Source organism: Hippocampus bargibanti, linkage group LG11, assembly GCF_051943395.1.
Source record: "Hippocampus bargibanti isolate YZ-2025 linkage group LG11, ASM5194339v1, whole genome shotgun sequence".
Taxonomy (NCBI): Eukaryota; Metazoa; Chordata; class Actinopteri; order Syngnathiformes; family Syngnathidae; genus Hippocampus; species Hippocampus bargibanti.
This window is the reverse complement of record NC_142744.1, coordinates 18476180-18490356: the sequence shown is the minus strand read 5'-3', so window position 1 is coordinate 18490356 and position 14177 is coordinate 18476180. Positions and strand designations below refer to the sequence as shown.

The following is a 14177-nucleotide window of genomic DNA, read 5'->3' as shown; positions in this document are numbered from 1 at the left end:
AATAATGTTGTTGCTTGTTCACAAACTAACATGCTGACTGGAGAGCTAAGTTGCTAGTAGAACCATAAAGGTAATTTACTTGCTTACTGTTGAGCAAAGTTGGAATCATTAGATTTAATTTTCATCACAATGACATGAATAAAACACAATCTTGAAAACATTTTAAACACAGTAGATTTCTATTGTGACACATGTCTAGCAGATCTTTAGTTCCTCAAAAAGTGAGATTAATTTGGTGTCTTTGTCCTTTCATTTGCAAATAAGCTTTCTCATTTTTCTGTGTCACTCAAGTAGTGTGTACAATTTTTGACACCAGCCAGGCAAGTGGTGCTGGTAAGCTTAGCACTTAAAGGCTCTCAAATGTCTCATAGGCTGAGGAAGGCCAAGCCCCCTCCCCAAAAACTTGACCATGCTGACGTAGTCTATCCATTTACATTTAGGTCTGTGGGCTCACTGCAATCTCCTTAGTGTAGGCAGGAGCAGGCACCAGGAATATTGCACGAGAGAACTACAGCTTCACTGGATGGTTTCTTGCATGTTTATTTTTTGGTTCTTCACTGAAATTTTGCAGTCGAGATTGGTTGTGACAGGTCCTTTCCAACTATTGAGTCCTTTTTTCCCAGTGTGTTGATTGACAAGTTTGCACACCCGGTTGGAGTACTGAAGGGTAGCGCTGGCTCCAATCGTTACAAAAGTATTTCCGTCTGTTTCACGGACGTCACCGATTCCTCAGTTGTCTCAAGCTGGTGTCTTGACGTGATTTTTGTTTTGCACTGCAAGAACCATGACTTCCTTTATGAAGACAACTGGTCTGGGTAAGCGGATGGGCGAAAGCAGCAGTTTTGACCTTATCCAAAATCGAATCGAGTCTTTGAGTGGCAAGATGGACAAGCTCATTAACCTTCAAGAGAAGGTACTTGTCCGGCTTGATGCCAAGTCCAGTGGTATTGAAAAGGAAGAGGACTATGTCAAGAGCCAAGTCACATGTGGAGAAGTCAAACAGTCGCAGGGACGAGATGTCAAAGATATATACCAGGAAATGAGCAACATCATGTTGGCGGTCAATCATAGGTCTGAGATTCAAGCTCAGAAGCTGGAAGGAATGGAGAAACTGGTCCTCAGCATGCAACAGGTGATCAGTTTCATCGGAGAGACAATCAAGAGCTCTAGGGTGATGGAGCTCATGTTCAAAGGTCCTGGTGACTACAAGGGAAACAAAGGAAAGCAAGTCTCAACAAAATCATCAGACACAATGAAAAAGTCAGACAAGGTGAGAAATACCCATATATCACCGCCTAATTTGTTGGTTGCCAAGTATCACTTCTAATGTTTTTTGCTGATTTTGTCTCATCTTAAAAAAGTTATGTGAAATGGATTATAGCAGCAACACTCTGAGTTTACATATGACATAGCTTGTCATCCCTGCTCCAAGTACACTCCACACTTGGAGCAGGGATTGACCTGACTGGAGTAAGAGGAGTTGCCAAGATGCCAAGTGTGGCACAAGAAGCGACTCCAAGACCAGGGGGAGAATGTGACGGCCCTCTTTAAAAATGATTGTTTTTTGATCCAGGCCAGAGTATGTGCGGTGTGAAATGACGGAAATCAGCTGGTTAGTTAGGAAGTCCAATGTCAGCAGTGTCATGAGTCCAAAATGCTCTTGTTCTTGTTTTGACAAACTTTGGACTGTCTTTTTCTTGTCTTTGGTGTTCCTTGAAAGTTCCACACCAGAAAAAATGATAGGAGTACCAACGTACATTGCATATCAATGTTAAACAAAATGGTGTACTAAAGTTGCTCTCTTATATTTTGTCAAGCGGGTACACAAGAGACTTATCTGGAATTGGATACAAGTTGGTACAGGTGCTGGTGTCAAACATGAACCTCTGTCGCACTTTGTTTAATTAAATATTTAATCACAAATCTACACGATTGTTCTGTCCACACAAGTGTCCATCCATCCATTTTCTAGACCGCTTAATTCTCATTAGGGTGGTGGGGGTGCTGGAGCCTATCCCAGCCGTCTTCAGGCACTCGGTGTGGGACAGCCTGAATGGGTTTGTCATTGTTCCAAATTATTATACAGTCTATTAGTTAAAATTACTTATTTTGGAGCTACCTCGTTCCCACCCGATGCTAGCCTTTAGGGTTATTGGTTTTATTGATGATCCACTAGTATCCCTGACGGATCTTCTAAAAAATACTGGCCAACTTTTTATTCATTTGTGGCCACATCTTAAATGAAGCATGTAGACCACACGTGTGCAAGGCAAGGCCCAGGGGCAACATCTGGCCTGCCACATTATTTTATTGGGCCTGCGAATGAAAATTGAGCAGGTCAAGGATTATACTTGCTAAAGTCCGAACCAAATTGTACATTTGTTGTATGAACATGACATTATTCTTATTAGTCATTATTCTTGACTTCAGATTTGCAATTAGTTATTCATTAATTTGTTGTGTATTCTGTATGTAAAACTGTATGTGGAGGAGATGGAACATTCTTATGGTTTCTCCAAATTTGTAATGCCCTTCAAGAGGAAACAATCATTATAATATATGTAATGGAGTTGTTCACTGTTGTGACACCCGTCACATATAGCCCGCGGCAAAAAATGAGTTTGACATCCCTGATGTAGACTATATCAACATGCTGAAGGCACGTCATATATCCAAGGTGACAAGTCAATAGATTTGGTGCAAGTGCATTGCTACCGTGTTTCAGGGAATTTCTGTTGTCCCTTCAAGTGTGTCCTTGTGTTCAATCACAGGTGTGACATTCCTAAATTTCTGTCAAGTAATTTCTGTTATTCTTACATCTCCCGGTCCGTGATTCGATCTGAAGCAAGTGTGTCTGTCACCGGGGGGAAACACGGCACCGGAAATATCTTGTGCGTTATGTTTACCTCACCAAATGTGAGAACCCTCCCGTGGGTTCAAGGCAGCTTTTTATTCCATGCTAACCTGACCGCTCAATGATCAGTGAGTTTCCTCAGCTGCGCCATTTGGACCGTGGCCGACCATCACTTGTAATATTTTCCACTCTGGGTGAGACTTCCAACGCTTTGCATTCTATGGCTGAGTGCAACAAGCGATAAGCTATAAATTCGCTGGACCGCTGCCATCAATCCATCTGCCATGAATAGTCAAATGCATGCTGTCGTACCAACAGCGCACGCATGAGTGTTACCTGAAAAACAAAGGAAATTGTTGCTTATTTTTGTGCTACCGCAATGATCCATGTGTTTCCATAATTACTTCTCTAACATCATCACATCCACTTGTTGTCGTTGACTACTGAGAGAGTCCAGCTTCACATCAGTGCCTTTGTTTATCAAATATAACTTCCAACAATGACACATCAGCTTGGATTGATCACAGGGAACACTAAGTTACCTTCCGCGTTGCGGACAATTTAGAATCTTCAGTCATTCTAAATGCATATTTCTCGAATGTGCACAGGCGTCAAACCCAGATCCAGAAAGGAAAAACTTGGCAATAGTTCTCATTGAGCCACAGGTGGTCTGACTCCACTGGCTTGTGGCACCAATCACCTCAAGTCAAACTGGCGAGGTTTTGATTTTCTGGACATGAATTTGACACCTCTGGGAATGTGCGAGGAATCGTACTCGTGGAAAACCGAGACATGTAATGGGGCTTTTCATTATTCCACCAAGTCATTCGGTGAAAGGCCAGAAAAATACAAATTGAGCAATTCTAGTTAAAGGGATTGCTAGAAGAGTGGACACTGAGTAGTCAGCCTAACGTTTCAGGAACTTGGTGTTCTTTTTTGTTTTTGACACTTATAGTTCATGAAACTAAAATATTCCAGTCAGATATGTTACAAGGTGCTGGCATAAACCCAAAAGTTCTTTGGCCCCATGAAGTAAGATGAGTATTACTCTGCCGACATCCCTTCAATCCAGGGACACAAGAGTTTACTGGGGGTCCATTTATAGAGATGTTTTTCATTTGGTTGGGTATGACCAAGTAATGTCCAGACACATTTCTGACATACTGTATTGTATGCAAAAATTTAATTTACGTCATCATCCTGGCACCATCCTCTGTATTGTATTATGGATCATGTTTTATGCATTATGCATTATCTGCAACAGATTAAACAGGATTATGGTTCAAACTTTAAACAATTTCTCCTTTCATTGAACAGTTTACAGTTGAATTCATTTGTGTTTCTGTGAACATTACATGACACTCATCTGCCTTTATTTACGCTCATGCATTGTAACCCTGCTAAGCGCTGCCATCTTGTCTTTTTTTACTAGAAAACTACCTCTAACGCTGTTTGTGAGCCTGCTACTCAACTGTCATCTCACAGGACAAAGCTCCGCGGACCGAAGCGTTACTTCACCACTCGAAAATATGGAACCTTTGTAGGTCTACTGATGTTCAAGAAGCACAGTGCCACTATATTAGGCAGAATCTGCATTCTTATTTTTTGCATCTTTTTGTTTATCACATAAATGCACCATATTTTCCGCGCTATAAAGCACTATGGATTACAAGGCCTATTTTAAAACTTTCCTATATGTACTGTATTTTCCGCCATGTAAGGCACACCCAAAAGCCTTCATTTTCTTCAAAAGATGACCCTGCACCTTATACGCTGATGTGCCTAATATGTAAAGTAATATCCATTTCCCCCTAGAGAAGAAGTCATGTGTAACCCCAGCCTCTCTTGAAGTGTCGTATAATGTGGTGTACCTTATACTGTATTTGGAATACATTTATATATTTGGAAAACGTTTTATATATTTGGAAAACGAAAGGAAAACAAGTCTATTGCGCCTCATCTATGGAAAAAGTTTGGAAATACAGCATTTATTGTGCGCCTTATACTCTGGTGCACATTATATGCTGGAAAATAGCATGTGTGTGTATATATATTTATATATATATATATACTATATATATATATATATATATATATATATATATATATATATATATATATATATATATATATATATATATATTTATATATATATATATACTATATATACAAGATATCGTTGTTGTCTGACTGTTTTAGCGGTTACTCAGGTTGCAATTGTTTTCCTGATAATACTCACCGCGAGATGGTATAGGAACGCGATCAGGCAAATAACTCAACAGTTATTGTAAAGAGAGTTAGTCTCTTTAGATTAGGCGCATTGGATTATGCAGCATCACACAGTCACCTTTTGACAAAATCTTCTTCTTCTTTTCCTTTCGGCTTTTCCCTTCAGGGGTCGCCACAGCGAATAAATGTCCTCCATCTAGACCGGTTTTGTGCATCCTCTTCTCTCACACCAGCTACCTTCTCTTCGGTCTTCATATCGGTCTCCTGCCTGGCAGTTCAAGATTCAGCATCCTTCTCCCGATATATTCTTTCTCTCTCCTCTGGACATGTCCATACCATCTGAGTCTGGCCTCTCTGACTTTCTCTGCAAAGCCTCTAGAGTTGTCCCTCTAATGTACTCATTCCTGATCCTATCCAACCTGGTCACTCCCAAAGAAAACCTCAACATCTTCAGCTCTGCTACCTCCAGCTCCGCTTCCTGTCTTTTCTTCAGTGGCACTGTCTCCAGTCCAAACATCATGGGTGGTCTCACCACTGTTTTATACACTTTTCCTTTCATCCGAGCTGAAACCCTTCTATCACACATCACACCTGACATTTTTCTCCAGCTGCGACAGCCTGCCTGGACACGCTTCTTCACCTCTTTTCTACACTCTCCATTGCTCTGGAAACTTGACCCCAAGTACTTAAAATCCTCCACCTTCTTTATCTCTTCTCCCTGTAGCATCACTCTTGCACTTGGATCTCTCTCATTCACACACATATATTCCGTCTTGCTGCGACTGATCTTCATTCCTCTCCTTTCCACACCTCTAGATTCTCCGCCACCTGTTCCCTGTTCTCGCTACAGATCACAATGTCATCTGAAAACATCATGGTCCAAGGAGATTCTCGTCTAACATTGTCTGTCAGCCTGTCCATTACCATAGCAAATAAGAAGGGGCTCAGAGCTGACCCCTGGTGGAGTCCCACCTCCACCTTGAATTCCTCAGTCATACCGACAGCACACCTCACAACTGTCCTACAGTCATGATACATGTCTTGCACCGCTCTGACATACTTTTCTGTTACTCCAGACTTCATCATGCAATACCACAGCTCTTCTCTGGGCACCCTGTCGTACGCTTTCTACAGATTTACAAAGACACAATGCAATTCCTTCTGACCTTCTCTGTACTTATCTATCAGCATTCTTAAAGCAAACACTGTATCTGTCGTACTCTTTTTTGGCATGAAGCCATACTGCTGCTCACAAATGTTCACTTCTCCTCTTAGTCTAGCTTCAACTACTCTTTCTCAAAATTTCATTGTATGGCTCACCAACTTTATTCCTCTGTAGTTAGTACAACTCTGCACATATCCTTTGTTCTTAAAAATGGGCACGAGTACACTTCGTCTCCATTCTTCAGGCATCTGTTCACCATCTAATATCTTGTTGAATAACCCAGTCAGGAACACCACCGCCACCTCTCCAAGACACTTCCATACCTTGATGGGTAAATCATCAGGCCCAAGTGCCTTTCCCCTCTTACGTCCTCCTCTTCAGTGCCCTCCGCACTTCATCCTTGCTAATGTTTGCTACGTCTTGGTCCACAACAGTCACGTCTTCTACTCTTTGTTCCTTCTCATTTTCCTCATTCATCAATTCTTCAAAGTACTCTTTCCATTTTGCCATCACACTACTGGCACCTGTTAATACATTGCCATCTCTATCCTTAATCACCCGAACCTGCTGCAGGTCCTTACCATCTTTATATCTCTGTCTCGCCAGCCTTGGAGCAGGGATCAGCCTTTTTACCTCACCTTTTCACCTCATCTTTTGACAAAATGAAATGCTTTATTGTGTGTCGTAATTTTGTGAATTTCTTCAAATTAAATGCATTCTAACACATCACTACCGATTTGGGAGATTGATTTTTAAAAACTTGTACTTTCACAGTTCAACGACCACAGTAATGATGGTGCAGAGAGGTCTGGTTTGACCCCCAAAGCCCAAAAGACGATGAAACCCCCCGACACTGCAGGTAGTATAAGACTCCTTGCCATCTATCCCTAAAATATAAATCTATTCAGTTTATTGGAAAGTGCTATGTTGCTCAAATGAAAATGAAATGAAAATGAAAATGCATATTGTAGTCTCTTTGTTGTTGTTGTTGTTGTTGTATTTTTTTTGTAGATGTCTCACTGAAGAAACAGGCACTGCTTCGGGAAGAGGTGCAGAAACTCAACAGGGAGAATGCAGAGAAGTCGACTCATCAGTTTAGCGCTGTGTTTTTGAATCTGGAAGCTGACGTGCCAACAAGCAGTGGCGCACTGCGGGAACATTCCACAAGCTATTTAAAGGCGAGGCTGGGTGCTGAAGAGGATGAGGAAAAAGATCTTGACGAAGATGTGGACATTACAGAGGTGATTGAAGTGGAGGAGGTAGTGGAGGAGATCATCCTCGAGGAAGAGGAGGAGAAAGCAGGGAAGGAGTATGAGGTGGAACAAGTGGTGGAAGAAGTGGTGGAAGAGGCGGATGAACTCAAAGTAGAAGAATCAGAAATGACCGAGTCTGACAATCCAACAGAACAAACTGATCCAAGGTAGTGAATGTTTTATGCCAATTTCCACCATCCAACCTAATTTAACTTTATGTGTTAGAGGAGTCTAATTCAAGTGCATTGAACAAAGGAATAACTACATAAAACAAAGCAATAATTGCATTACACCGCACCAAGGTAATAAAATATGTTTAATTCACAGGGGTGAAACTCAAAGCAGGTCGGGCCGACCACAAATTTATGTAGCCTCCGAAAGCAAATCACGGGTTTCAACTGGCACGGTCCTTGCAAAAATGTGCCTCGAAATGTCAAATTCTCATATATAATAAATAAAAAACAAGATTTTTAAATAATTTTGTTGTGCTGTTTACACTCACTTATAGGACAACCGACGCCATTTTTTGTTTCCTAACTGACATCAGAAAAACGTTTCATAGCATCTAAAATACTCAAAACACGCAGGCTGATATTTTCAGTCAAACGCCAAACGCGCTCATGTTGGTGAAAGCATTAATGTTACTGTAATCCACGATCTATTGCAGCTGCAATTAAACAAAAAAAGAATACATAATCCCCTGGGTCAAAATAAATTTTCCAATTTTTTTATTTCTTTTCCCAGTCCTCGTGCCCGAACTTCCAGAACCTCATTCCCTTCTGAAGAATCCCCTACAAAACCATCGTACATCGGCTCGAATTAAAATGATCCGCCTTGACCCGATCAAAATTCGATTACAAGCCAGAGATACGCAGATTGACCGTAAATAGAATTAGTTTTTTGGCCAGAAGAATCCCACAATGCATTCACCCAACATAGCTGCATGCTAGCGGCACTCACCCGTGAAGCATTCCTGAGAGACGCACACCAGAAGGGAGGGGCTGCCCACTCGAACACTCTCGAAAGACACAGGGCCCACACACCCCCCCTCCCGAAGCCATCAGCTAGGACCCGGAGTTTTTCGGCACCAAATGTTGGATTATTTTGATAGTTCGTCCCTGATTCATTGCTTTTACGGGCGTTGACGGCAGATGATGGTAAATCATCATGAAGCCAGGTGAAGAACAGAAAGTTGGTTTAATCTTGAAGACAGCGGAGACATTGTGGGAGGTCAGCGAAGGAGGAAGGCAGAGCGAAGAGAGCCTGAGAGAGCGAGACTGCGGGAGTATTTATGCGGCGCACAGTGTGTGACGCGATAGCATATGACGTAATGTAAATGCAACATCATGTAAAGGAAGGCAGGATATGACTTATCAGGAAGTCCAAAATGTAAACAAAGATTACAGAGCAATGTTTAGAGATGTTTGTATGGCAAATTACCCCACCAAAATTGACTTAAAATTGCCCAAAACTGCCACTAATGAGCTCAAAACTGGAGAGATTCAGAAAGTCCCGCCCCCAGTTTGTGACATTTCGTCAGGATACTCTTTCACAAACTGCCTTGCTCCAGAATCAAAACATTGGCTTCAGAGAGTTCAGTTTCGGAAAAAGATTATTTCTTGTTACTCATCCAGTTATGAATATGATTCAAATAGTTCTGAAGAGGAAAGCATAAGATTTTGCGATCGATTAAAGATGTCCTTCCGTATCAATTCGAGCCATGTAAGCAAAGCGAGGAAACTGGTGAAGGACACAACAATGAAGCATATATGAACCTCCGTGAATAAGCAATATAGCATCAACTTCAGTGATATGCGGCATATAAGGACATGCATCACAAATAATAGGCTACAAGATGTCAACATTAATGCAGATTGTTTAATGGTTTCGCATGCAAAACATTGTTTCAACTTTCAAGATGAAGAGTTACGAACTTACGTATGAATGACAGCGGTTATCCATCGCTAACTCCGGTTAGCTCCTCATTCCAGCAGCTGAATGTTTGTCCGATAGGTTTGCTCCACTATTGTGACGATTGTACCACTGGAAGCAACTTTCTACCAATTGTAAGGCTGAGTGGATGACGGCGGTTCTTCAAGCGGGGATTCGCACACTCTGGGGAGCTCCTCTGCTGGCGCTATACTCCTCTGTTCTGTTGGAAATGGCTAGTTTGTCTGCTGGGAATTTGTGTAAACTTACACCTCCTTATTGCGTGTTACTGCAATTTGCTGCCACGCAACGATTCACCATCACTTTATTAATGTATTTTTCCTTCTAATTTTGTTTTGGTGGTGTTGGTTGGTGTTTTCAGATGAAAAAAAGTACCCAAAATGCACTGTGTGTCGCTTTCTCGATCAGGGGTGTACCCTCAGTGACGTCACTCCGGCATCGTCATCAACTCGAAAACAAGACTTCATGAATATTCAGCCCGAGTTTTCAAACGTAAAATATAGCTATATGGGGTGGACTCTTTGTAAAATGTGGTCAGTAGAAGTCATTTAAAGTGATTTTACAAATTATGGACGCAATTTGTCTGGGGTGTCAGTTGTCCTTTAAAGAATAATTGAACTATTATAGTAATTGAACTATTATAATTGAACTATAGTAACTATAGTTATTATAGTGAACTATTATAGTATAGTATAGTATAGTATAGTATAGTATAGTATAGTATAGTATAGTATAGTATAGTATAGTATAGTATAGTATAGTATAGTATAGTATAGACTGACTTTCAAAACGAATAGCCTCATAATTTCTTACAAATTATACAGGTATACAGGTCACATCCGATTTACGGCCGGCGCGAGTTACGACCACCCGTACTTACGACCACGACCGCCAAACTTTTTTTTCTACGGCTGCCACCGCCACAGCCAGCAACGCGACAAGTTCGGACGAAGATATAGAAAGTCCAGGTGTATCTACCCCGGTCAAGGATGACGCTTCGTACTGATGTCACAACGCTTATTGTTTATGTGGTGGAAGCGGGGAGGCGTGGCCCCGCCCCCAGCTGTCAATCCGAACGTGACAATATGGAACAAGTAGGATGTTTATTTGCCGGAGCAGCATTGCACAAAATGACGATCCAAAATAACTTTCTTAACAAACGTGTACGGCAATTTTCTCCAGCATGACAGCATCTGACTCGCACAGCAATCGGGGGAAAGGCAGGGATGTCCACCGACGCTGAGGCGGAGCGGGTGGGATCGCCGCGTCGGGCTAACGGTCGGTGCGGTGACCTCTTCTGGCTTCTCCATTAGCAGGGAGAGTAATTTTTGGACAGCTCGCATGCGTGGGAAGCCGTGCCTATTTGGGTCAGCAGAAAGTGTGTGTGCCGAAACAATAAAGATCGATAATACAAACTATAAAATGATTAAAATGACACTAAATGTTATAAGATTTATAAATGAACTCAACATTTTGGTATATCATAGTATCCAATAGAAAATGTTAACAACAGATTCACATTGTGTACTATCCTTTCGTATAGGAGATGCCAGCGTGTCGTCATTTGTTATGATCACGTGATCCTCGCGTCAGCCATTTTGAATGCTTTTCGATTTACGGCCGTTTGACTTATGACCGTTTTGTCAGAACGGAACCCAGTTGCAACTTGGATGTAATGCGATGAGACAATTAAAAGTGTGTTGTTTCAACCGTCATAGAACGGCCCTCTGAGGGAAGACGTAACTCCATAGAGGCCTGAAACAAAAATTAATTTGACACCCCTGGTTTAATTACACAACTACAAAGTAGTTACGACATTTATAATCATATTACAATATTACTGGAATTGTAAAATAACAGTACTGTACATTTACTTCATGCAGTATGTTAAGTCAGTTACAGTGACGTGTGGTGAGGTTCATGGCTGGCGAGGCACTGACGCCATCACAGTCAGATTTACAAACATATGAACTCCACAGAGTAGCTTATTCACCATTTGATTGGCAAAAGTTATCGTGTTTTGTCATGTCAGCATTCTTTATATACTGTATACAAACTGTAGCATAGAAAAAAAAAAGAATTAAAAAAACGTTATTGTGTTACCTTTACTTATAAATGAAGTCCAAGTCTCTCTGTCTCAATGGAGATCACTGCCAGTGAAGAAAGTCGTCTTTGATCAGTCCTGTTCCGACTGTATGTTTTCAGTCCAGGAGATTTACATTCATCCCTCACCATTTGTTAGCTATACAGTCCGGTGTTGGTCTTCATTTATTTTTATCTCCTGCTTCGATTGAAAGTCCAGTTTACAAAATTCTTTCAATTCCGATATGTAATCCATCATTCTGAAAATAAGGCCAAGCAACACGAAAAAATGACTGGACGGTTGCACTTATCTTGCTAACTTTACTGTAGCTTACTGTCACTAATTATATTATTCTGCAGCCGAGGAGTCGCAAGAAGAATCTGTAACCACCAGCGCCCCCTGTCATGAGGCAGGAGAACTGTGTGCCTCACCTATGCACACAGTTTTGATAAAAATAAAATAAAATAAACACTGTAGTACAGTATTTTAATGTACAGTAACTACATTATATACACCAGCTAAAGTGTAGAAATGTAGTTCATACACTAAAGGCTTTGACCACTTTAATAGCGATATGCAAAGGGACAGCAATGCCGTCTCACTGCAGAGCAAGCCATCACAGTTATCATAGTCATTGCGCAATCCATGGTGAGGCTCAGCCAGCTGGTGCCTCACCGCTCGTCTCTACTTAGTAATTGAACGGTAAATGTGAAAATTCAGCGATTTTGAAAAAAAAAATCCAAAAATTGTGAAGTTAAATGGAAAAGAACGTGAAAGTACAAATCACTGAATAAATATAACTGTTTATTTTGTCATTTGACATTTCCATGATGACAGGTGAGGCACAGCCTCACCTGCCTCCCCTGACTGCACGTCACTGGTCAGTTAAGTGACAGTAAGTCACTCACACTGTGCACTGTTGCAGCACCGATGATTCTGAAGCCACCCTCCTGTACACCCAAACGGAGGTTGTTGCCAGCGGCTCCTTTGAGACTGAAGAACTGGAGGTGGTGGAGGAATACACTGAGGTCCTAGAAGGGGAGGAGGAGGACGATAACAAGAAAGACAAGGCGATTAAGCAGGACAAGAAGTATCAGGAAGACAGGGCCGTCTTCCGAGCTGACGGCGTTGAGTTCCAATTTGATCTGAAAGAGAGATTGGAGCGGGAGAAGAAAGATAGCAAAGCCAAGCCCGCGGAACAAAAGGAGCCTGGGGATGAACAGCAATACTTTATTGGTAAGTCATCACTTTTTAGTTCACAATTGATGATTTTTAGGAAGTGGGTGCAAGACATACTTGGATGAGGTGCAGGCAAACAGTTATTGCTGCAAATGTTTACTTTGACTTTCCCTTCATGTTTGTCTATACCTCCCTATACCTTTGCCCTCATGCTGTCTTTTCACAACTCAGATATTTCTTTCATGGAATGGGTTGCAATTATTAGCCTCTGCATCTGCCATTCCCATTTCCCCCTTATTCGTGAACAAGACCCCAAGTTCCTCGAACTCCCCCACTTGGCTGGATCAGAATCAGAATCAGAATCAGAATCAGAATCAGAATCAGAATCAGAATCAGGATCAGAATCAGAATCATCTTTATTGGCCAAGTGTGTAGAACACACAAGGAATTTGTCTTTGGTTGAACACACTACACTCGTAACATGTGCAAGGTATAAAGCTCAGCTAAAGTGATCAGTGGTAGGATAAAATCCGATAACAGTTGTACAGGTGGTGCAGAAAATCAGTGAACCATTTTAAAGTGATCAATCGCTGTATTTGTAGTAAAACAAGTGTGCAATTGTGCAGATGTCCTTGAGCGCTTCAAAGTGGCTGGTGCTGGAGATTATATAGGTCAGTAACAGTGGTTCAAGTGAGTACAGAGCTGGAGCTGCCATGATTATAACAGGATGCTGTTCCACATCGTTGTGTAAAAATGTAAAGAGGCACTATACAGTTTTATTGGTTAAAGTTGAGAGAGTTAATGGCTAGGAGGAAGAAGCAGCTTCAATGTCTGGTGGATTTGGTGCGCATGGATCGGTAGCGTCTGCCTGAAGGACGTAGCTGGAAAAAGTTGTGGGCAGGGTGCGGAGGGTCCAGTAGGATTTTCCCTGCCCTTGTCTTGGCTCCTGCAGTGTGCAAGTCCTCGAGAGTGGGAAGGGCGGTGCCAATGATTTTTTTCCGCCGTCCTAACTGTCTGTTGAAGTCGTATTTTGCCCCAAACCAAACCGTGATGGAAGAACACAGGATTGACTCAATGACTGCCGTGTAGAACTGTCAGAGCACCTCCTGTGGCACAGTCATGGATCTTCAGCATTCTCATGAAGTGCATCCTCTGTCATCACTGACCTGCAGAGGGACCAAATAGAAATTATAAAATAAAAATGAAAACAATAAAATTGAAGAGGTAGATTTTTGATAACAAGAAAACACATTTTTTGGGACAAAGGCTTCACCATAAATTCTGAATTTCCTGTGACAGACATTAATCCAAAGAAAGGGACTCAGTCGACAAAAGTGAAGGAAATTAACACGGTAGGATGTGACAAAAATCTTCAAATATAGCCAAGGATATAGTATTGTAACTGCTCAACAATGGCAGTCAATGATGACGAAATGTTTTCAGCACCGATATCTGTCTTCAATC

At 41.6% G+C, this 14177-nt stretch overlaps 1 protein-coding gene across 5 annotated transcripts in view; it reads left to right on the top strand.

Annotated features, from left to right (window-relative positions):
• The first annotated feature begins 445 nt into the window (after positions 1 to 445).
• The window catches only part of mylk4a (myosin light chain kinase family, member 4a), a 42715-nt gene continuing 28983 nt past the window's right edge, over positions 446 to 14177 (top strand). For 4 of the 5 annotated variants that reach the window (XR_016116427.1, XR_016116428.1, XM_089008163.1 and 1 more), the window contains exons 1-5: positions 446 to 1270; positions 4287 to 4394; positions 7023 to 7107; positions 7260 to 7668; positions 12460 to 12770. Coding sequence is in view for 3 of the 5 variants with exons in the window: in XM_089008163.1 (XP_088864289.1) it covers positions 785 to 1270; positions 4287 to 4394; positions 7023 to 7107; positions 7260 to 7668; positions 12460 to 12770 (1399 nt within the window). In the remaining 2 variants the exon portion in view is untranslated. The remainder of the gene's footprint in view (positions 1271 to 4286; positions 4395 to 7022; positions 7108 to 7259; positions 7669 to 12459; positions 12771 to 14177) is intronic. The other variant, XM_089008164.1, reaches the window with a different exon arrangement.